The sequence below is a fragment of the Heterodontus francisci genome, unplaced genomic scaffold (genome assembly GCF_036365525.1).
Source record: "Heterodontus francisci isolate sHetFra1 unplaced genomic scaffold, sHetFra1.hap1 HAP1_SCAFFOLD_762, whole genome shotgun sequence".
Lineage (NCBI taxonomy): Eukaryota > Metazoa > Chordata > Chondrichthyes > Heterodontiformes > Heterodontidae > Heterodontus > Heterodontus francisci.
The window spans coordinates 244076-269725 of record NW_027140650.1 but is presented as its reverse complement, the minus strand read 5'-3'; the positions used below and the strand labels follow the sequence as shown (position 1 = coordinate 269725).

Genomic DNA, 25650 nt, shown 5'->3' with positions numbered 1-25650 from the left:
CTAAACTAAGCCTCTGATTTTCAGAAGTATAATGTGTTTCTGGCAAATAAGTATATTGTCATCACTTACTTTCTCCTCTGTAACACTGTCGGACCCTGTCTGTGCCTCAGCTGATCTGACATTCAAACTTGAACCATGTCTTTATTATCTCTCGACTTGGATAGTTCAACACACTCCTGACTGACCTCCCAACTTCCACCCTCAATATCCGTAAGCATGCCCCAATCTCTGCTGCCTGTACCCCAAATCTCAGCAACATCGTTTCGTCCATCACCACTTGACTCACAGTTAAATATTGGCTTCCTCTTGCGTAATGCCTCGATTTTAAGACTCTCATCTTTGTTTTCAAATTCCTCCATGGCTTCACTGCACATTACCTCTGGTTAACCTTTGAATCCTACAACGCTCTGAAATATCTGGGATGCTCCAATTTGTGCACATCTCCAATTTTAATCGCTCAACCTTTGGTGACCCTGTCTTCAGCTAAGCTCTAGAATTCGTTCTCTGAAGTTGTCACCTGTCCATCTCTCTTTTCCTCCTTTAAGACAATCCTTAAATCTGACCTCTTTGACCAAGCTTTCCTTCATCCACCCTAGGATCTCCTTACATGGATCGGTGTCAACTGTTGCTTGACAACGCTCCTTCTTTGAGTGCCTTGGGGTGTTTTACTACGTTAAATAAGATACAGAAATGCAAATTGTTGCTGTTCAAAATCACCATTTCATCATTTACCTTCTAGGTGACTGCGTATTTTGGATAAACCTCCGACGATGTTTACGTCATCAAATGGATGAGAACTTGTTTATATCTTTGAGACTTTGTGAAATAAGATCTGTGTAATATTATTGTGAAATTTACAGTGTTTAAATACTAATTTTAATTCTGTCTGTGATTTCACCGTACCGAGTTCCTGCATTTTTCTCAGTATTTTATCCAACTTAATTGCATTTTAACAAAGGATTGCCACATCACTCTGGGCCGAAATCTTTTCTCCATCAACAGATTTAGGAAACGTTTGGAACTATCCACCCAGTTTCCCTTCGCTGCAAGCTCAGTGACATTCTGTGAAGAATAATAATGGATATATTAAGGAGCGGAGTGAAAGACAAACACTGAGAATGAGAAGCAAAGGATCTGCTCAGTGACAGCATCTCAGACTATTTTTTCACTACAGAAAGCCATCACAGGGCCGGGTACTGACCAATTCTGAACGTGAGCTGAATTTTCGCTAAGCATTTTGATTCAGTCATTAAGGACAATAAATCAGGTAAAACGAAAACAGAAAACAGAAATATAAACAGAAAAAGTTGGAAATACTCAGCAGGCCAGACAGCATCTGTGCAGCGAGAGAGAGACAGAGCTCACGTTTCAGGTCTGTGATCTTTCATCAGAAGTAGAAACCGTTCCAGATGGAACAGGTGTTCAACAATGACAGCGACAGATAAAAGGGCTGGAGGCGGGGAAGGAAGAAATGGAAGGTCTATGATGTTGTGGAAAATAGATAGAACTCAGAAATCTTATTCTCGGAGAGTGAGGAATCACTGAAAATCTGCAAAAATTTTAATGTGATTAATTTTCTCCATCCTTCTTTGTTCACCAGGACATCCAGTTACGCATTGAGAATGTGATCCACTTGTTACTCACATTTACGTCCTGCTGTCACACATTGTGATTTACTTAGATTTGAAAGAGCAGCTAATCTGAACTCAAGAGCAGGAAAGAACGAAAATGAAATCAGGGAAGCAGCAAGAAAACTGTCTGTGAAGTTACGACTGGATAATTGAAACAGCCAATGGTCATTTATTATTCAGAAGAATCGACAAGAATAATGCAAATCCAAGAACTTGCCCCTCGGGAATAGAAATATCTGACACCCATTGGCTTGAATTCCCATTGCAGGCCTGAAAACACTGAAACCCGAAGCATACATTCAGCAATTGGGCTTGTGTAGTCAGGACTTTCATCGAGAGTACCTTACATTTATACATGGTTTTTAACATAGTAAAACGTTTCAGGGCGTTTCACAGAGAATGCATCAGATTATGGATCCGAGACAAAGCATGATATTTACCATAGGTGAACAAAAGTCAGAGGAAAAGTAAGTTTTAAAGATGAGAGGAGGGTGGGGATGCGGTATGTTTATAGAATTCACTTCAGAGCATGGGACTTTAGATGATTAAACACTCGGCCAGGATCGGCGTGAAGGAGGAGATCAATCCATAATTACAGTAGCATGGAGGGTTGTCGGACTGAACATAGGAACATAGGAGCAGGAGTAGGCCATTCAGCCCATCGAGTCTGCCACGCCATTCAACATGATCATGGCTTATCCTCCATCTCAATGCCTTTTCCCCCACACTATCCTCATATCCCCTTATATCATTTGTTTTTAGAAATCTGTCAATCTCTGCTTTAAACATACTCAATGACTGAGCTTCCACAGCCCTCTGGGGTCGAACATTCCAAAGATTCACAACCCTCTGAGTAAAGAAATTTCTCCTCACCTCTGTGAAGGATGTTACAGAGAGGAGACACCCTGATGGTAATTAAACAGAATGATTGGAATTTTGAATTTGGAGGCCTTCGGAAACTGGAAGGCATGTAGGCAAACAAGTACACGAATGAGAGCTGAGCAGGCCTTGCACATTTCAGGGAGCTAAGTTTTGACATAACTGAAGCTTACAGAGCGTGAAAACTGGGAAGCCAGCAAGGCGAGCATTGGAATAGTCGAGCGTGGAGTTGACAAAGGCATGGATGAATGTTTAGCAGCAGCTGGGCTAAGGCAGGGCTGGAGACGGGCAATATTGTGAGGATAGAGGCAGGTGATAATTTGATGGAGAGCATACGGGGCAGGGAGTTCAGCTCGATGTTGGATGATGCCATTGTGGACTGTCTGGTTCAGCCTCAAAACAACGGCTGGGGAGGGAAATGGAATCAAGTGACAGGTGGGCAAAGTTTGAGGTGGTGGTAGAACACGTTGGCTTTAATTTTCGCATGCTTAACTGGAGGAAAATTCAGCCTAAATCAACAGCAGGGCTGATAAATAAAACTGAGTACAAACAGTGTTTTTAAAAAAGTAATTAACTATTAATATTTCATCCACAGCCGTTCCGTCCATAAGCAGAATGGAGTGGAAATTCATTGACTAATGTTAATTAACCTGAAATTACTTACTAAATGAGTTCAATTTCCCAAGGTTGCACTGGGGAGTGATATTCTGCACCAAAAACACTGGGGCAGTTGTACGTGATTTTGAACCCCTAATAAAGGGATGTAGTTTGTTTTAATGGAAAAACTGCCCTGCAGTTTCTCTTGAATGTTGTCAAAGATGGTGAGTTAGTACCATGGAGGTGTTTGAGAATTCTGTGCTCATATCTCTGGTGTTGGGAGCATTAAATGACGAATTCATGGAAGTCTTCAAGATTCTGAAAGCTTATGAAAAAATAAATGCTAACCGATAGTTTCCTGTATTTGTTCAAAAGCCACAAATTTAGGCGAATTTGAAGTGTTACGGATGTGGCTGGATAAATTTATTTCAGTACATGGTGGTTAGAAAACATAATTTACTCTACTTTATTTGTCTATAATATAGTCTATATTATTTGCCCTGTCGAGGTCTCACACATTTTCACCATTTGAGTACTTTATTTTAAAATATGTTCTGTTTAACCCGCAGGAGATTATTTTTGACATCCAACGGTTCCCCAATTTGCTATTAAGTAGCATTCTGGTCAGTTACCTTATACATTCTCTCTAATCCATGTCTCCAGGTCTGGTCCCTTTCCCCAGTCTCATTCAAGTCATTTTCATTTGTTTTCAGTCCACAAAAGAGCTATACCCGAGCTACTCCCTTGTCTTTTGTACAGCCGCTGACAGATCCAATGGATATTTGCATTTGCCCGACTCTATTCGGTAAGATTCTACCTATTTAAGAACAGATACTGCAGCAATTCTCAGTGGCATTATGGAAAGCAACTCAGATTTTAGGCAGAATTGACAGTTCGATATTGCGCCAAAATAGTGCCATAATTTTTTCACTTCATAAATCATTGGCGTGACTTCACTTCGAATACTGTACTGATCTGGATGCTTCAATACAGCAAGGTTAATGCAGCTATGGCAGAGAACAATTAGAATCTTACAATGGATAGAGGAGTTAGATTAGGAACTACCGTGTAAATTGAACATTTATTTCACTGGGAAAAGAAGTGTGGGAGGTGAGATGACTGCTGCTTCACTTTGCCACTGCAGTAGAAACAGAGGAGACGGCTTTCACTTCAAGGGAGGAAAGTTCAAATGTGCAGAATGAGTAATTCAGTGAGTGAGTGATCAACCTGTGGGACACCTCCCGAGGGAGACGGTGGCAGCTGTTATACTAATTCATTGAAATGCAAATCAGGTAGCTTGTATCGAAAAAAATAATATTTTCAGATACAGTATATAAGTAATTTGAAATATGACACCTGGTAAGTGCATTATGCTTGGAAGGAATACATGACTTTGTATCCATGGTATCTCAGCAGCTCGGTTGAGACGAGCAACATTGTAACAATTTATAGTCATTCATGGGATGATGTGGGCATCGCAGGCAAGACCAGGACTTATTGCTGATCCCTAATTGGCTTTGAGAAGGTGATGGTGAGCTGCCTTATTGAAACACTGCACTGCACATGATGACGAGGTACTCCCATAGCACTGTTAGGTAGGACGTTATAAGATTTGGTCCTTGCGATGATGACAGAATTGTGATATACTTCCAAGATGATATCTAAACTGGAGGGGAATGTTGAGGTGGCGGTGTAGCCTTGCACCTGTATCCTTATAGGTGATAGAATTCATGGCTTTGTGAGGTGTAGTAGAAGAAGCCTGAGCCTTTTTTGTAGTGCATCTTGTACACTGGGTGCAGTTACTGGTGGAAAGATTGAATGTTTAAAGTGGTGGGGGGTAGGACAATCAGGCGGGCTGCTTTGTCCTGAATAGCGTCATGTTTCTTGAGTGTTGCTGGAACTACAGTCATCCAGGCAAGTGCAAAGTATTCCAAAACACTCCTGATGTGTACCTTGGAGATGGTGGAAAGCTGTGGGGAGTCAGAAGGTGGGCCCTCGCCACAGAATACTCAGCCTTTGACATTTCTTGTAGCCGTACTATTTAACTAGCTGGCCCCGTTAAGTTTCTGGTCAGTGTTATCTCCCAGAATATTGATGGTGGGTTATTAGAAGATTGTTACACCATTGAGTGTCAACGGTGATGATTAGACTTTCTCTTGTTGGAGATGGTCATTGCAAATGTTACCTACCACTTTTCAGCCCAAGATATAATCTTATCCAGGTTTTGCTGCATGTGTGCACAGAATGCTTCATTGTATGGGGAATTGAGAATGGAATTGCACACTGAGCAGTCATCAGGAAACATCACCAGTTATGACCATATATTGGAGGGACACGCATTGATGAAGCAGCTGAAAATGGTTGGGCCTTGGACACTGCCCTGAGTAACACCTGCAGCAATGCCTGGGGCTACAATGATTGCTTAATAGTCATACAGATAAACCATATTTATTATTCAGATTTCCATTCTCCTTGATATACCATTCCACTAGCATGATACACCTATCTGCAGTGATACACAGTGATATATACACTTGACTGAGTGTGACCATGAATGTCCTCAACTTTGACTCAGGTCCCCATGAAATCGCATCGGTTCAGTTCAAACGTGCACAAGGAAAATTCCTGTTGATTGTTACCTTCTACCATCCCACAACTGATAAATCAGTACTCCTCCATGCGCAACATTACTTGGAGGAGGTACTGAGCGTGGCAAGTGCACAGAACGCACTGTAGGTGGAAGACACTTCCAACCAATTCGATTTACTAAATATGACATCAAAAATGACTGACTTCATTGCATACAGGAAAGACCATGTGTTCCGACAGAATTGTGGCTGTAGAATTAAAGACTTATACTCTAGAACTAGCTGTGGCTCAAGCTAAGTTGCTCAAGTACAACCAAAACACTGGCATCTACCTGACAATGTACAGAATTACCCAGGTATGTCCTGTATATAAAAAGCAGCACAAATCTAACATGATCAATTACCGTCCCAGCAGCCTACTCTCAATCATCAACAAGGTGATGGAAAGGGTCTAAAATCATGTTATCAAGCAGCACTTACTCATCAATAATTTCCTCATCAATACTCAATTTCAGTTCCACCAGTAACAAACGTCTCCAGTCCTCATTACAGCCTTGATCAAAACATGGAAAAAAGAACTGAATTCGAGAGGTGATGTGAGCATGACTCCCCTTGACATCAAGGCCGGCGTTGAACGACTCTGGTATCAGGGAATGCAAATAAACTGAAGTCAATAGGAATCATGAAGAAAGTTTGACAGTGGCTGCAGTCATAATATATACAAAGGCTGTGGTTACTGAAGGCCATTCAGCTCAACCTGAGGACATTGCTGAAGGAGTTTCTTGGTGCAGTGTCCTAGGCCCAACATCTGGAACCACATTGAGCAAAACCTGAACAACTCCTGGGTTGGGCTGGTGAATGTTCAATAATATTAAAGACACAGAAGTGCCAAACAATTACCATCTCCAACAAAAGATAGTCTAACCACCTTCCTTTGTCATTCAGTCGCATCACAATCACCAAACACCCGCAGGCATACTTAAGCTAATCTAACCTCTGCCACCGATCTAGCTCAACAACGTTCTAAGGTAAAGCGGGTGGGATACAGTGGAATGGATGCATAAGAGGCCAAAATCATGAGGAGAGAAGAATTCCAGTTAGACCGCAGAGCTGTAGAACAGGGACCGATTATAGAGTTATGCAAGGTTCAGGTCATGAAGGGATTTAAATTTGAGGAAGGGAGTTTGAAGACAATGACCCACAATAATTGAGCGAGTACACAGGTGAAGTCAGAGTGGAACCGAGGCAGGACAGGGTACATGTGACGTAGGAAGAAAGGCAAGCTAGTGAATTATTTAAATAGTCGTTTCTGAGGGTGCCAAATAAATGGATGAGGGTTTCAGCAGCAGATGGTCTAAGATAGGAATGGAGACCGGCAATGTATGGAAGCGGGTTGTATTTTTGATGACAGAATTTGTGATCAAAAGCTCCAAACGAGACCAAAAAAAAATGATGTGGAGATTTTTTACAGTTTCAGCGTCAGAGAATGGGAGGCGAGGGGCATGAAATAAAGTTGCAAAGAAACAGAGCTTATGGTGGGTGCAGAAGAAGTTGAACCTGTTGAGACAAGTTGGAAGCCAGCGACAGCAGAGACAAAAGAGTGCCTTTGTAAAAATTGCTGTTCTACCTGTGAGAATTGAACTAACAATTATCACTGGCTTCAACCTGAAGAGGACTGCCAGAAGACTGCAACAATCCAGCTGTTACCAGAAAATCAGCAACCAAGCCTGCAACTATACCATTCAACTTCCAAGAGGATCCCAGTTTTCTCCTGATGCAACAAACTTTTATACCCTGAACTCTTACTATTAACTTTCTATCTATCTTCTCTTGAGTGTGCATGTGAGAGTGAATGCATGCATAAGTTGTGAACATTTTGGGTAACGATTTTTTTTAAAAATAAATAGTTAAGCTTCTGTTTTAAGCTTACAAGAAAACACATGAATATTTGTCTATTTGACAATTAAATCACTAGTAAAAGAAAATCACTGTCTGTGGTCAGTCTGCAGGTGAAGAGTGGAAACCAGCCATGCCACCACCCACCTGTTCATAGCAAACTGGCGGCTCATCTGGGATAGCAACATCGGAGGGAACATATGACAATTGACATCTAAAGCTGGAAAAATAAAAGAAAACAGGTGCTTTTTCTTTGCATTCTTCTGTTTTCCTTTATGGTGATGGAAACAAAGGACATAGCCACCTTTAATGCGAAGGTATTTGTAGAGCAGGGAGACAAATCCCATGATAAATTAAATGGCCCAATGTTTACCCAGATGAGAGTCACATTCAAACAAAAGCAAATGAACCTGAAGAGTCCAGCTATCCATTTTAAACTTACCGCTAAACTCGAAGAAAAAAACATAGAATTTGAGTCTGAGAAAATAGTCCGAGCTAAAATTCAATAGCAAAGGGAAGAAATGCAACTAGAAGGAGAGGGAATGTATTTTTTAAAACGAAAAGGAGGAGGAAGAGTTTCAGCTTCAAAAGGAAAAGGAAGAGACAGAGATTTTCAGCTTTGGAAAGCAAAGGGAGAGAGATTCAGCTTCAAAAAGAAAGAAAAGAAAGAGAGTTTCATTTGAAAATAGAGGAAGTGCAACTGCAGAGAGTTGAGTTAGAAAGGCTGGAAAACCCAAAATGTGAATGCCAGCAATTCAAACTGTGTCCCCAATTTGGAACAAAACGGTGATATTACGAGACACTCAAGACTCGTGGCAACATTTTGAAGAAGAGATTGAGTCATATTTTATCTCGTTTGAAAATAACTAGTTAAGAGACTAAAATAGCCAAAAACAAATTGGGCTATCCTCCTGCAAGGCGAATTTCTGGGCAGAGCTCACAACATTTCTTCCCCTGTTATCAGAAGAGAGTTCTTCTGACTATGAACAAACAAAAGCAGCAATTCTAAATGCACCTGAAGCCTATCAACAGAAATTCAGACACACTAGGAAAAGACCTGCCCAGTCTTACATTGAATTTGAAACAACTATACACGTGGCTTTTGATCGTTGGATACAATCTCTCAAGCTAGAATACTCCCATGGAAATCTGACAGAGATGATTCGAATTGATGAATTTAAAAATAGCATCCAAGTTAATATAAGAACCCATATTTAGGATCAAATAATTACTGGGGTGAGAGAAGCCACAGCAAAGGCCCCCAACTCTGAGCTTGCTAATAAACCTTTTTCTTAAGAAAATGTTTTCCAAAGTAATTTCCAGTGGTTCGGAAGAGATGGAAAATAGTTAAGTGATAAAAAGATGGAGTGTTAGTGATGGGGAAAGAGAAAGTGAGCATGCAAGAAGCCGCTCATCAGTAAGGAAAGAAAATGCAAAGGGCTGGAATGTATACCACAGGCCTGTGTGTTCCCATTGCACCAAAGCAGGGCGTGTGAAAGCTGACTGCTGAAAGCTAAAGGGAAAAGCAGTTAATTTTGTATGGACGAATATGGTTAGCAAAGAAATGGATACCAGGCAGGTAACAGGGAAGATCCGCTTGTTGCCCTGACCATGGCAAAATACCCTACAAGGAATGCCATCGTAGGTATGGCAGAAAAAGAAGGCTATCAGTATCTTGTTTCGAAAGGAAAGTTGTCTCCATACCTTTCTAGGGAGGCAGAAAACCCCATTGTCCTGCTTTGAGACACGGGGCCACTCAATCCCTTATACTGAGTAAAGGAACGAACTTTCTGCAAGACAGCATGCTAAAAGCGAAGGTTGTGGTAAAATGGATTGAAGATCGATCCATGTCTGTACCCCCGTATCGGTTCCACTTGCAATCCAACTTTGTTTATGGCCCGGTTACTGTTGGGATTGGCCCTAGTCTACCTGTGGCCGGCATAGACTTGCTGATCGGTAATGATTTGGCTGGAGGGATGGTGGTAGCAGCCCCAGTGGTCTTAGACCAGACAGATGAGGCCAAGAAGACAGAACAAATGTAGGAGGAATTCACTGGAATATTTCCTGCTTGTGTAGTAACCAGGGCCATGGTCAAGCAAGCTCCACAAAGAGAGAGCTGAGCCAATAAGTTAGTCGGATGACTCAGAGGTCTGGCAGTCCGAAGAATTTATTCTGAATTTAGGGGAGCAAACGGAAGTATACAGTAAACCTTCTTTAATTGAAGTCCAAAAGGAAGAACCTGATTTAACAGGAATAACACAGACGCTGTACTCTGAGGGAGAAGCAGAAAGGCTGCCTGAGTGCTGCTATATTGAAAATGTAATTTTAATGAGGAAGTGGGCATCCCCACAGTGACCCTCGGAGGAGGAGTGGACAGTAATTCACCCAATTGTGCTTCCACTAAATATTGCAGAGATATTCCGTGAATTTCCTATGAAATCCCTCTGCTGGTCCACTGGGTATACAGAAGACCCAGGGACAGATTAGTCGACAGTTTTACTGGTCATAAATCCAGAAGGATGTGGTTAAAATTTGTCAGACCTTCCATCACTGCCAGATTGTTGGGAAACTCCAAATTGCAATTAAATCTGCACCACTGATCCCCATTCCTGCTTTCGAGGAACCTTTCAGTAGAGTTCTAATCAATTTGGTTGGACCCCTACCCAAAACCAAGACAGGTTATCAGTAATTTTTAAATACAATCGATTTGGCCACCAGATTCCCACAAGCCATATCCTGGAGGAAAATTACTACCAAAGCCATAGTCGAGCAGTTAACCCAGTCTTTCATCTGACAAGAACTTTCTAGAGAAATACTGTCCAATCAGGGAACCAAATGTTCCAGGAGGTCATACACCTGATAACATCTTTAGAGTATTACCCACAAACACAATGGAATCTGGAACGGTACCATCAGACCTTAAAAAACTATGCTCTGAGCATATTGTAGTGAATACCCCTACGACTGGGACAATGGGGTAATGTATTGTTGTTTTGCTACCAGAGATACTCGCAATGAATCCACAGGTTTTACCCCCTTCGAATTGATCTTCGGATACGAGGTGAGAGGCCTCCTAAAATTCATAAAGAAAAATTGCTAGGACAAGTGGAGGAAATCTCAATACTAAATTATGTGCTCATCTGCCGGGAAAGACTTTTCTAGGTCCATGAGGTAACAAAGGAACACCGCAAAACCTCAGAAAAAACCTTGAAAAGGCAGGCATATACGAGCACTGCAGTCCATGAGTTCAAACCAGTTGACTAAATTCTGGTGTTATAATCCTTGCATGGCAAACGTTTAAAAGTCAGGTTTAATGGTTCATATAGTGCACAGAAAAAGGTAGACTAAAGGTAAACGAATTAATTAATACACCCGACAGAAAGATTTAAAAAACTGTGTCATATTAACATGAATGGAAAGATACTGCAGTCAGGAACCAGAGAGATCACTAAGTGTGTGCCAAGCAGTAAAAGTGATAAAGCAGTAGTGAGAAAGAACTTGACGAGGACAAGAACCATGAAAATTCTAAAATTTATTCCTGATTGCCAATTTGGAAAACACCCACATTTCAAAGAGGTTCGATACAACGCTGGACTATCTCTCTGAACAACAAAGACAGGACCTAACCACATTACGAAAGGAGTTCCAGGAAGTCTGAAGGGATAAATAAGGTTGCAAACCATTAACAGTACACGATATGGCGGTAGGAAATTCCCACCAATAAAACAGTATCCCAATAGATTGAATCCAATAAGCTAGCTCAGGTCCACCTGGAAATACAGTACATGTTGGAAAATGATTTATTTGGACCCAGCCAGAGTAACTGGAGCACACCTATACCGTTAGTTCCCAAACCAGACTCTGTAGTAATTATCAGAAGGTCAATGCAATTACAAAAACAGATATTGAATGCCCCGTATTGAACACTGCACAGACCAAGTAGGAAACGCCACCTTAATCAGCAAAATAAACTTATTAAAAGGATACTGGCAAGTTCCAATGACCCAGCAGGCAAAGGGAATCTGAGCCTTTGTCAACCCCAATGGCTTATTGCAGTACACAGTAATGTCTTTCAGTGTGAAAGAGGCCCCAGCCACGCTTCAAATATTAATGAATCTGGTGGTAGCTGCGTGAAATAATTGCGTTGTTTACTTCGAAGACCTGCCAGTTTTCAGCAACACCTGGGAAGACCATTTAAACAATGGAAGGGAACGTCTCAAAGGTCTACAGATGGCACAACTAATGGATAACTTGTCAAAAAGCGAATTTTCCAAAGCCAACGTAAAACTATTTAGGCCACATTGTAGGCCAATGTCGAGTGTTGCCAAGGACAGCCAAGTGCAAGACATGTTAGACTTCCCCATTCCAAAAATCAAGAAGGAAAGCATGTATTTCCGAGGAATGTATGGGTTCTGCTGAAAATTTGCTCTCAATTTCAGCACCTTAGCTGCTCCCTAAGAGAGCTGTTATAGAAAAGAGCAAAAGTGGTGTAGTCAGAGCAGTGCCAGCTAACTTTCGAAATGATGAAGACATTTTCACAAACGACCCAGTATTGGCAGCCCCCAATTTCAACAAAACTTTTAAAATGACCATTGATGTCAGTGATGTTGGAGTAGGCACAATTTTACTCGAAGATGATGATTCAAGCTTTGAAAGAGAACTTGGCTATTTCTAAGACAAAAACTGAACAAACATCAAAATAAATATTGCACTCGAGAAAAAGAAGCATCGAAATTCCTCCTATCTGTTCAGCATTTCGAGGTCTACACGAATAATGGACACAAAGAGATTACAATTTGCACAGACCACAATCCGTTAACATACCTAGAAAAAAAATCGAGTTAGAGATGCCTGGCTTTTTCGATGGAGTTTACTCCCCCAACTACTCAACCTCACAACTACAAACATAGCGGGGGGAGCTGGGGGGGCGGAGGGGGGAGCAATGTAAGCCAATGTAATGTCCAGGATGTAAGAAAAAACACTGTATCAAGAACCGCTTGGACTAGGCTCAGGGCTGGAAGCCTGAGGAGTGTATGAAATGAATGTGTTAGTGGTGTGACCATATAACTTATTTTTTCCTTTCTTTCTAGACCAAGAAACAATCATTAAAAAATGAAATCCAGCCTGTATCCAATACAAAATCAAACTGAAAAGTTATAAAACTTGCAAGAAATTTGAAAGATTTGGTTATTGGCTGTCAATAAAATGGAGCACAAGTCATGATTCATACCACCTCCTGCATTGTAATCCAAATCCAATGTGTACTAAGACTGAAAAACAATCAACTCTGTCTGCATGGAAATAAGGCAGAGAATTAAAAATGGATGTGAGCTATACTTAAACAAACTAAGGGAAATGCCTTCCCCAGACGTTTCTTCTGCAACAAACATTCACTACAATGAGGTGTGAACAGTCCGCCTCTCCGCAAAACGCGGCCATCAAATGTCATAGTGCAGCCCAGCAAGAAAGGAACCGAAAGTCATATGGGTAAAACGGACACTTGTCATTTCACATCAAATGTTTTTGAGGATCAAAGGTCGGGGGGTGGGGGACGTGGGGGGTGGGGATGGGGGGGTGAGTGGTTGAGCTGGATCAGACTGACTTATCCTCAGCCACAGAGAAAAATAACCAGCTGAAACCACCTTGAATGCCAGCAAGTGTGAGACAGATGGAAAGAGAGAGAGAGAGCTCTGATCCAGCTAACCCAGTTGAAACCTGCTGAGATAGGTTGAAAGCTTCTACCTGTGAGAATTGAACTAAGCCATCAGCCCGAAGAGGACTTCCAGAAGGTTGCAACAGCCCAGCAGTAACCGAAGAACCAGCAACCAGGCCTGCAACTGTAATATCCACCTTCTGAGAGGATCACACAGTTTTTTCCCCTAAAACAACAAACTTTTACCCCTGAACTCTTACCCTTTGTCTTCTATCCATCTGCTCTAAAGAGTGCATGTGACGGTGAATGCGTGTGTTATGGGCTTTGTGAACATTTCAAGTCATGAATATTCTCTAATAATTAAATAATATCAATAATATAATTAATAAATAATTATTCTCTATTAAACTTGCATGAATACCTGTCACTGTCTGTTTATTTGGTGAGTAAAATTCAGGGGTTCAAACACCAATAACACAAAAACACTGTCTACAGTCAGTTGGAAGGTCAACAGTGGAAACCAACCATGTCATCATCCACCTTTCCATCACACTAATGAAAGAAGCAAAACAAAATGAATTAGAAAGTTGGAGACAGGTTGGTCTTTATTCTGAGGTACCAAATAAGGGACAGCCAGCATTCTCACAATGATGGATTTGACCGGGAAATAATGTCCTTGTGAATAGGACTTTGTAAGAGTTAAATGAGCTCGCTGGGAGAAAACGGGACGATACAGATGTTAGAGTGGACTGTCCCACAACTGGAAAAGTAACCATAAAATCTTTTTAGCTCTGTTGGAAACATTCATGGGAGAGTAGATTGTTATGACTGAGGCAGGAGGAGTGCAATGTCATTCTAGTCCCACTTCTCCACCAGTCACAACATATATTTAAATTTTCCCACTTACTGATAAGGGTTAATCAAAAACTCTGTTTTTCCAAGAGTAAAACACACCACCCAGATTTCTTGAATAAGCAACACAATTATCAGTTTATTATAAAACAAGTCGCAATCAGTAATGAAGTGAAACATAAACATACAGATTGAAATATTACAGTTCCCTTTTTATCTCATCCCCTCACACTTACACATACACACGTACACACGTACACCAGTTAAACGGAAAACTGAAAGGGATTTTTGTTTAGTGCTCAGTTACAGCTACAAAAACACTTGCGCTGAATACTTGCTCATTCCTGAAAAAAGCAGCACAGGAGATATGTTGTGTTCCAAAATGACATACATTCTGGTCTCCGAGTATACTCAGATGAGTTACTGGGATCTGTTAGAACAGTTCTTTTCAAGCGGCGTTGAGAATTAATTTAGTAGGCTTTTCTTGAACCTGAAGAGCTCCCAATAGCCTTGATAACAGGGTTGCAGGTGTTCAGTTACATACGAACATAAAAATTAGAAGCACGAGTCGGTCACTTGACCCATCCAGCCGACTCCACCATCCAAAACGATCATGGCTGGTCTGATTGCAATCTCAATTCCACATTCCCGGCTACCCCCGATAACCGGATTTTTTTATGCATTCATGTGGATATGGGCGTCGCTGGTCAGGCCATCATTCATTGCCCATCCTTAATTGCCTTTGAGAAGGTGGTGGTGAGCTGCATTCTTGAACCGCTGCAGTCCATGTTGGGTAGATGCACCCACAGTGCTGTTATGAAGGGAGTTCCATGATTTTGACCCAGCGACAGTAAAGGAACGGCAATATAGTTCCATGTCAGGATGGCTTGGAGGGGAAATTGAAGGTTCCGATACATTTGCAGCCCCTGTCTTTCTAGGTGGTAGAGGTCGCAGGTTTGGAAGGTGATGTCTAAGGAGCCTTGGTGCTTAGCTAGAGTGCATTTTGTCGATGGTACAAACTGCTGCCAATGTACATCGGTGGTGGAGGGAGTGAATGTTTGTGAATCGGGTGTCAATCAAGTGGGCTGCTCTTTCCTGGATGGTGTTAAGCTTCTTGAGTGTTGTTGGAGCTGCATCCATCCAGGAAAGCGGAGAGTATTCCACCACACTCCTGACTTTTGCCTTGTAGATGGTGGACAGGCTTTGGGGAGACAGTAGGTTAGCTATTTGCCGCAGGATTCCTAGCCTCTGACCTGCTCTTGCAGCCACGGTATTTATATGTCTACTCCAGTTCAGTTTCTGGTCAATGGTAACCCTTAGTACGTTGATAGTGGGGGATTCAGCGATCATAATGCCATTGAATGTCAAGGGGTGATGGTCACATTCTCTCTTGTTGGAGATGGTCATTGCCTGGCACTTGTGTGGCACGAATGTTACTTGCCACTTATCAGCCTAAGCCTGGATATTGTCCAGGTCTTGCTGTATTTCTGGACGGACTGCTTCAGTATCTGAGGAGTCACGAATGATGCTGAATATTGTGCTATCGTTAGCGAACTACACCACTTCTGACCTTATGATTGAAGGAAGATCATTGATGAAGCAGCTGAAGATGTCGGGCCTGGGAGACTACCCTGAGGAACTCCTGCAGTGATGTCCTGAACCAACAACCACAACCATCTTCCTTTGCAATAGGTTTGAATCCAACCAGCGGACAATCTTCCCATTGATTCCCATGGACGCCAGTTTTTCTAGGGCTCCTTGATGCCATGCTCACTCAAATGCTGCCTTGATGTTAGGGCAGTTGCTTTTACCTCACCTCCTGAGTTCAACTCTTCAGTCGATGTTTCAATCAGGGCTGTAATGAGGTCTGGAGCTGAGTGGCCGTGGCGGAATCCAAACTGAGTGTCACCGAGCAGATTATGACTGTGCAAGTGTCGCTTGATGCCACTGTCACTGACACTTTCCATCACTTTACTGATGTTTGAGAGTAGACTAATTGGGCGGTAATTGGCCGGGTTTGATTTGTCCTGCTTCTTATGCACAGGACATACCTGGGCAATTTTCCATGTTGTAGGGTAGATGCCAGTGTTGTAGCTGTGCTGGAACAGCTTGGCGAGGGGCATAGCAAGTTGTGGAGCACAGGTTTTCAGCACAATTGCCGGAATACTGTCAGGGCCCATAGCCTTTGCAGTATCCAGTGCCTTCAGTCGTTTCGTGATTTCACGTGGAATGAATCGAATTAGCTCAATTCCGACATCTGTGATGCTGGGGACTTCAGGAGGAGGCCGAGATGGATCATCAACTCAGCACTTCTAGCTAATGATTGTTGCAAATACTTCAGCCTTAACTTTTGCACTGATGTGCTGGGCTCACCCATCATTGAGGATGGGGATATTTGTGGAGCCACCTCCTCCAGTAAGTTGTTTAATTGTCCACCACCATTCACGGCTGGATGTGGCAGGACTGCAGATCTTAGATCTGATCCGTTGGTTATGGGATCACTTAACTCTGTCTGTCGCATGCTACTGAGGCTGTTTGGCACGCAATTAGTCCTGGGTTGTAGCTTCACCAGGTTGACACCTCATTTTGAGGTATGCCTGGTGCTGCTCCTGGCATTCCCTCCTGCACTCTTCATTGAACCAGGGTTGGTCTCCTGGCTTGATGATAATGGCAGAATGGAGGATATGCTGGGCCATGAGGTTGTGCTTGAGTACTACCCTGCTGCTGCTGATGGCCCACAATGCCTCATGGAAGCCTAGTTTTGCATTGTTCGATCTGTTCGAAATCTATTCAATTTAACATGGTGGTAGTGCCACACAACACGATGGAGGGTATCCTTAATGTGAAGGCGGGATTTCGTCTCCACAAGGACTGTGCGGTGGTCAATCCTACCAATACTCTCATGGACAGGTGCATCTGCGGCAGGCAGATTGGTGAGGATGAAGTCAAGTATGTTTTTCCCTCTTGTTGGTTCCCGCACTGGCTGACGCATACCCAGTCTAGCAGCTATGTCCTTTAGGACTCGGACAACTCGGTCAGTAGTGGTGCTACCGAGCCACTCTTGATGATGAACATTGAAGTTCCCTACCCAGAGTACATTCTGCACCCTTGCCACCCTCAGTGCTTCCTCCAAGTGATGTTCAACATGGAGGAGCACTGCTTCATCAGCTGAGGGAGGGCTGTTGGTGATAATCAGTCGGCGGTTACCTTGCCCATGTTTGACCTGATGCCATGAGATTTCATGGGATCAGGAGTCAATGCTGATGACTCCCAGGGCAACTCCATCCCGACTGTATACCACTGTGCCGCTACCTCTGCTGGGTCTTTACTGCCGGTAGGACAGGCCATATCCAGGGATGTTGATAGCGGTGTCTGGGACATTGTCTGTAAGGTATGGTTCAATGAGTATAGATATGTCAGATGTTGCTTGACTAGTGTGTGGGACAGCTCTCCCAACTTTGGCACAAGACATCAAATGTTAATAAAGAGGACTTTGAAGGATCGACAGGGCTGGGTTTGCTGTTGTCGTTTCTGGTGCCTAGGTCGATGCCGGCTGGTCCATCTGGTTTCATTCTTTATTGACGTCGTAGCAGTTAGATACAATGGAGTGGCTTGCTAAGCCATTTCGGAGGGCATTTAAGAGTCAACCCCCTTGCTGTGGATCTGGAGTCACACGTAGGTCAGATCAGGTAAGGACAGCAGATTTCCTTCCCTAAAGGGCATTAGTGAACCAGATGAGTTTTTACAATAATTGACGGTGGTGTCATGGCCATTATTAGACTCGCTTTATGGGGGGCGGGGGGGTATTTTTTGGATTGGTAGAGCCACAGTTGAAGGGATGAAGGAACGCGTGTGGGGTTTGGCTTTTGAGCCACGGGTTGATCAGAAACATTAAAAGATGGCGAGGAAAGGGTGAAGTTACTCACAATTAATAAACAAAGCGCATTCCCAATGGAAGAATTATGTTTATGTAAGGTTCTCAATAAGGTTTCTGAACACTGTGATGAGATGTCACGGGTTTGTTGAACACGCACTGCATACAGTATTTAAACATAGACTTGAAACTTACAAATTTCAGCCACTAATGTTGCTTTTTTACCGATTGAAACGTGTTACTGTTCTGAGCTTTGTATCTTAGGCTTTGAACAAATTTAAATACTTATTACAAGCATTTCCTTGTCATACATCCCTCTTCATCAACCTAGTGGTGTTTTAAATTAACTTGTACTTCCTTGCTTAACAAGAACGGGCTAAACGATAATATTTCTACAATCTAAAAAGAAGCCAACAAATGAGAACATTATCAAATGTCAGAACAAATCTGATTAACGCATTCCTCATAGCCAATGATCCCTCCCCCACTTATTGGCGTATTTTTTATCAGGCTAACTTTATCAACATCCGATCAGGGTCATCTATCTATTTAGTTCTACTGGAGGGCACAGATCTCATCCATTTGTTTTTCATACCATTTCATTCTCCAGAGTCATATTAACCATTTAATCTCGGGGTGGTACAGCGTGAATGATCATATTCTGGGCCCGTTCTTCAGGGCATCTTCATCATGCATATCACTTGTCTTTCATGCTCAATATGTCACTTCTCCAGACACAGCAATATCTCAAAATCAGAAACACGAGATTTCTTATGCAGGCTACAGCTGCACTTTCTGGTTATCTATCTGCTATTAGAGATAGAGATAAGCAAAAGAAAACAATCTTTCACTTTGCTTCGTATCAGTAATGATTCAATTAGTTCCAAGAAAACACTATCAATTAATTGGCTTGAGTGCATTTTCCTGGTTTTCATTTGATTTTGTAATGATATTATATTGAGATATTTTGGCCAGTCGTGTTCAGGTGATTAAGGCCAAGATGTGATGGGGCAGGATCGATAGAGGCTGATTGTTCCATTAGCTGAAAGATCAAGAATTAACGGCCACAGAAAATATAATAATGTAAAAGAATTAGGACAACGGACAAGAGAAACCCCTTTAAACGGTCATGGTTGAGGCAATGAAAGTAACGGTGGTAGAAACAACGTCATTATTAAATATTAAATTGAAAAGACCCATAAATTAAAATATATTGAAGGCATGATGAGGTGGGCTGTTACAATGATTGGAAGTAATTGTTAGTGCCGAATATAATTTCCGCAAATAAAAACAAGAAATGCTGGAACCACTCAGCAGGTCTGGCAGCATCTGTGGAAAGAGAAGCAGAGTTAACGTTTCGGGTCAGTGACCCTTCTTCGGAACTGACAAATATTAGAAAAGTCACAGGTTATAAGCAAGTGAGGTGGGGGTGGGGCAAGAGATAACAAAGGAGGTCTAGATTGGACCAGGCCACATATCTGACCAAAAGGTCACGGAGCAAAGGCAAACAATATGTTAATGGTGTGTTGAAAGACAAAGCATGAGCACAGATTAGGTGTTAATACACTGAATATTGAACAACAGCAAGTGCAAACCTGAAAAAAAAGTGGGTAAGCAAACTGAACAAACTAAAATGAAATGAAATAAATGGAAAAAAAAGATTGTAAAAAATGTAAAAAGGAATGTAATAAAAAAGGAAGAAAAAATAACTAAAAATGAAAGTAAAATGGAGAGCTGTCATGCTCTGAAATTATTGAACTCAATGTTTAGTCCGGCAGGCTGACGTGTGCCTAATCGGTAGATGAGATGCTGTTCCTTGAGCTTGCAATTTCCGCAAAGACTGGACAAGCACAACCGTCTATTTCCCAGATAAAACATGAAAACATTTTGATGCCCAGTTGAGATTGAAAGAAATGCTGCCTCAAGGGTCAGAAACTGATCAGGATACAGGCCTGTTTAATTGATGCAGGAGTCAATTGGGGCTTGGGGAAGACGAAGACGAATGGGAACGTCAGCGCCTGCAACATTCACAACAAGAATACAGAAAAATAACAAGGAACCATCTTTATTGTTCCGAGACTAAAGGACACTTCATCTGTTAATTTGGTGTTTGCTTCCAATATCTGCATCTTCTATTAAACCGCCGAAACACAATCGTGACTAAAATCTTTGAATATTGAGCGGGGAGCGCGCTGTTTCATCAGGAAATGGTGATGTTCACCCCGGGAAAGTAGCAGACAGTCATCGCCTGGCAGGAAGTGGAAGAAATATTTTTCTGATACCTGTTCATTCTAACTAAACAATCAAATTCCGTCCTAACGGAAAGTCTGCCTTTTCTAAAATGGAACACAGACTGCAATTGAGTGCTACTTAAAACAGGAAGCTTTGGTTTCAGTTTTCATTTTTAAAATCCATTTTAGAATAAATGCCCAAGGAGCTGTCAGCAGTTTCTTCAGCTTTTCTCTGAATTTAGTTTGTGTAGCTGCATAAATACACGTGTTTGTACATGAACTCATGTTCATGAGCATGTATCCAGTTTCAGTGGCGATGTATTCAGGAGCGGCATAGTCACGTCTGTAATGTGCTGTGTTTGCCAGACTTTCTTTCTTTTGGGCCTCCTTATCTCGAGAGACAATGGATACGCGCCTGGAGGTGGTCAATGGTTTGTGAAGCAGCGCCTGGAGTGGCTATAAAGGCCAATTCTGGAGTGATAGGCTCCAGAATTGCCAGACTGGTAGCTATAAAACTCACCGCTGATGTCAGCCACAGCAGTATAAAACTGCCCGATACTGTGAACAGTAAAATAATGGACTTCCTTCTGTTCTCCATCTCAGGATCGCTCTGATTATCATCGATGTGAGTCCGGAATCCCCTGCGAACTCTGCTGGCCACTAAAATACATTTGACTGTCAAACAATTAAACAATAATATCAAAACAAAAGGAAGCCATGGAATTAACACCGTTTGCAACCAGGAATAGGCAACACCTGCTGGCGATGAAAAAAAATCCATTCTTGGGTGACAACCCCAATGAATATTATTTATTATTTGTTCAGGCTTATATGCAAAGAAGAACGGAAGTGTCTGTAAACATAACAGGGCAGAGACCATTGTTACAACCGTGGTCGCAGTTCTCACAGTGCAATACTTTGTTTTAAACTTCTCACAACATATCGCTACAAATCGGTCAAATGTGAAAGAGACAGTAAACCACACTGATATACGCAGGGTGACAGAATTCATGTACAGAATAAACTTACAAACGGCAGTGTAGGATAGGAAAGAATGTGGGAAGTGATATGTAAAAATGTGATAAACTATTACATTGAAGATCATGACCATTAGATCTGCTGTTGCCATGGCCACCATGTAGAGCGAAATACATTTGGAAAGACCGCAATTTCCTCCGGACAGAATCACTATTGTCAACAGGTTTGCTGCACGAAAGAGGGAGAAGAGTTAAATAAAGAGGACAATCGATAACAGTTGGCATGCTATTCTACTTAGGGTTATGGACAGTGATTTGTAATGTTTTAGAGGAGTTGTGACGACATGATGTTCGAAAGAAAGAAACCATTAAACACAATATAGAGAGACTGGAAGGCCGCCGTCCTTCCAGCATACCTCAATCAGATATTGTCAGAGTAGTGAGGGGAGGGTTACTCGGAATCAGTCTTATTAATGGTGAGAGAAAACAATTCCACTACTGCCGACACCCAGGCACTGATGACTGAGTGTGGATACAATGCACTTTGGGCGGTATAATAAATATGACGACATTATATCAGTCATGTGTCATACGTCTCTGTCAGTTTAATCTCAATGACTATCACCTCGGATACTAGTTTGAGGCTTCATTTACCCTATAATGTGCGGTCCTGGCCAAGCCAGGGAAACTCGCAGAAATGGTGTAGTTCTGGAGAAAACCCGCTTAAAGCAAAACTTTGACTTGTTTGATGACTTGTTAATTTTCACCGTCAATATACAAACCGGTTCCCGAACATAAATGCAAATATATAGTTCATTGCAGTGTTGAACACTAAAACCATCTGACACGAGACTTGGCCCATTCAAGACACCGACCCCCTTTTATAAGTTAACATTGCGGCGCCATGGACCAATACATGTTTGAAATTTCCATTTAATTCCTTTCTTCATTTGGAGAGCGGAATCTCTGGATCGGCATCAAATTAGAATCATAGAGAGATACAGCACTGAAACAGGCCAACTACGGGCCACCGAGTCCGTGCCGACCATCAGCCACCCATTGATACCGATCCTGTATTAATCCCATTTTTCGCTCTCACATCCCCACAATTCTCCTACCATTTACCTACACTAGGGGCATTTCCTTTTTACAATGGCCAATTTACCTACCAACCCACAAATCTTTGGCACGTAGGAGGAAACCGGAGCAACCCCACGCGGTCACAGGTAGAACTTGTGAACTCTGCACAGGCAGTACTCAGAACCGAACCCAAGTCGCTGGAGCTGTGAGGCTGTGGTGCTAGCCACTGTGCCGCCCTTAGTATTATTCAATACAATTTCAAAATAATTGCTACAAAGATATGAATTCAACTAAAACATTCAGCTCAGACAGAACGTTCAATTTATTCAAAAGTCTGTGCTTTTTCTATTCATAATCTGCCCGATGGAACTGCTCAGGAACTGAGTTTAACCGCAAAAGCTCTTTGTAGCCAAGGGGAGAGAAGCAGCTTCTTCAGCCGCAATTATTTCTCAAAATATCTTTCAAAGTCCCTATTAGGTGGAGCAAGCTGCAAGCCCAGGAATTAGCAACTGTAAATAGACAAGACGCAACCATACCAGTGAGATAACTGTCATGGCCAGTCAATAAAGCATTCTTTCATGATTTATGCACCGTTTGAAGGGCGAGAAAGCAGCATCGCCCTCCCTCAGTACAGGATAAGACAGCTGATCACCCCGTGCGAGGAAGTACTGACCAGAACAGAGACTCACCAGCCACGCAGACCAGTAGGATTCCCATTGATATTCACCCACATATCCCTTCAGATATATGACTCAGCAATGAGGGCATTCACAGCATCTGTTATGTAACCATTAACAGTTATGTTGTCAACAGCTATTGGACAACAGGATATATCGACTTACCAGGAGCACCCAAGACTGTGAGAATAGAGTAGTAAATGTCCCTTATCAGTAGAATCATTGGCGGTAAAATTTTTAGTGTGAATTCTGGAACTCTTTCCAGTTTTACGTTTCCAACACCCGTTTGGCTGAAATCATTAACGTTACCCTTTTATAGAAAATTCATGCCCTGTTGGGTAAGCAAAGTTGCACAATTAGGAACGTTAGTTACAGTCACTGAACAAACAAGGAGCTGCTGTCCGTTTCAGTACGCCCTGAAAGCCAAAGATGGTGTTGCTCAGTCCATGAAACTCCTGCCCTAGAAATTCATAATGGAAAGTTACCCCAACTGGTAGGTGCGCTGTGTCTGCCCCCTGAACTCTGAAGGTAGCATACCTTCCTGACACTGCGTTAGGTTCTTGGGGCCCCATAATAATTCAGTGAAATATTCACATCCATTGTAAATTTAAATTGTTATATACTGTGATGATAACAGTGATTACGTTCTAACACCACTGGTGACGCTTCTCTTACCTTACTGGTGATGATTCAGTTCTAGTATCACTAGTGATGACTGTACTTTAGCATGTCTGCAGATAATCCTGTTCTATAATTAGCAGTAACGGCCTTATTCTACCATTACTGAGGATGAACCTACTTTGACATTACTGGGGTGATCCCCTTCTAACATTACCGTTAGTCACCCTGTTCTAACATTACTGGTGAGGAGCATACTGGATCATTGCTGAAGAAGTGCACACTTTGAAATTACTTGTGTTAACCCGACTCTAATATTGCTGTTGGTAAATATACACGACCATTAATCGCAAATTGTCGCAAATATATGCGACAATTATTCGAACATTATTGTTGGCGGCCATAGTATAGCATCACTGTGGTGATCCTACTCTCGCATTATTTGTGCTGTTATTTCTCTAATATCACTGATGATGTCACTGCTCTAAAATACTGGCGCTATCTCTGCCCTAATCTTTATGGATTCTAACTTTTACCAGAAGCTAAAATTATTGGTACATCCTATTTTAACTTTACTTCTGAAGACATAACACGAATTTAAATCGTGGTGACCCGACCGTAACATCAGTGATGCTGACTACCCGAATTCTGCCGCTGATGACATGAGACAAACGTTCATGTTGGTGAGCCTTCTCGAAGATTACTGCTGGTGATGCTACTCTAATATTGCTGGTGCAATCTTATCCTGATATTACTGATGAGGAACTTATACTAACATTTTAGTGGCGACCTGCTCAAATGTAAATGGTGGAGACACTACTTTATCACTGCTTGTGGGAACTCTAACATTACTGGGAAGAAACCGAGTCCAACTTTATAGGTGTTAACCCCACTGTAAAATTATTGGTGAGGCGACAACTCTAACAGCAATGTTGGTGACTGTACACAAACATTACTGCTGTTGATCCAACTCTAACATTATTGATTTTTTTTATTTAGAGAAACAGCACTGAAACAGGCCCTTCGGCCCACCAAGTCTGTGCCGACCATCAACCACCCATTTATACTAATCGTACACTAATTCCATATTCCTCCCACGTCCCGATATTGCCCTATCACCTACCTATATTAGGGGCAATTTATAATGGCCAATTTACCCATCAACCTGCAAGTCCTTTTGGCATGTGGGAGGATACCGGAGCACCCAGAGGAAACCCACGCAGACACAGGGAGAGCTTGCAAACTCCACACAGGCAGGACCCAGAATTGAACCCGGGTCGCTGGAGCTGTGAGGCTGCGGTGCTAACCACTGCGCCACTGTGTCATTATCTGTGGATGCTGTACTTTAATATTGCTAGGAACATAGAAGCAGGTGTAGGCCATTCAACCAGTCGAGCCTGCTCCCCATTCAATTAGATCTTGGCTGATCATCTACCTCAAAGCCAATTTCCCGCGGTATCCCAATATTCCTTGATGTCATTAGTATCTCGATATCTATCGATTTCGGTCTTGAGCATGCTCAATGATGCAACTCTTGGGCAGAGAATTAGAAAGATTCACCACCCTCTGCGTTAAGAAATTCTTCCTCATCTCAGTCTTAAATGGCCTACCTCTTACTCTGAGACCATGTCCCCAAATCATCTGTATAGATTTTGAACAGCTGTGGCCCCAGCACTGATCTTGTGGTACCTCACTAGTAACAGCCTGCAATGCTGAGAATGACCTATTTATTCCTGCTGTCTGTATTTTGTCTGTTCACCAATTCTCAATCCATACCAGTATATTACCCCAACCCCATGTGCTCAAATTTTGTTGATTAACCTCTTGTGTGGGGCCATATCAAAAGCCTCCTGAAAATCTAAATACACCACACCCACTGCTTCACCTTTATCTGTTTCTCATAAAATTCCTCATAGAACTCCAACAGCTTTTTTAAACTAGATTTCCCTTTTAATAAATCCATGTTGGTTCTGTATTCTGCTGGTGAGGATTTTACTCGTGCGTGATTGGTTGTTATATTATTCTAACATTACAAACTGTAACCCTGCTTTAACTTTATTAGTGAGGATTATAAACTAACCTTAGTGGTTACAAACC

General features: G+C 42.1%; 1 protein-coding gene across 1 annotated transcript; it reads right to left on the bottom strand.

The window, feature by feature from the left end:
• Positions 1 to 20336: 20336 nt before the first annotated feature.
• Positions 20337 to 23158, bottom strand: LOC137360419 (probable G-protein coupled receptor 139). The gene is made up of 3 exons (XM_068025875.1): positions 23101 to 23158; positions 20703 to 21407; positions 20337 to 20572 (listed from the first exon to the last, which is right to left on the bottom strand). The coding sequence occupies exons 1-3, from the start codon at positions 23156 to 23158 to the stop codon at positions 20337 to 20339; spliced, it is 999 nt and encodes a 332-aa protein (XP_067881976.1).
• Positions 23159 to 25650: the final 2492 nt, after the last annotated feature.

What these genes read in the sequence shown, in the direction of transcription:
- LOC137360419 (XM_068025875.1), bottom strand. Translation starts at nt 23,158, where the DNA reads ATGATTCTACTGATAAGGGACATTTACTACTCTATTCTCACAGTCTTG. An exon ending in CACAGTCTTGGGTGCTCCTG is followed by an intron (nt 21,408 to 23,100) that starts GTAAGTCGATAT and finishes TCTTTCGTGCAG; the next exon opens with CAAACCTGTTGACAATAGTG. An exon ending in GGTGAGTTTTATAGCTACCA is followed by an intron (nt 20,573 to 20,702) that starts GTCTGGCAATTC and finishes CCCAAAAGAAAG; the next exon opens with AAAGTCTGGCAAACACAGCA.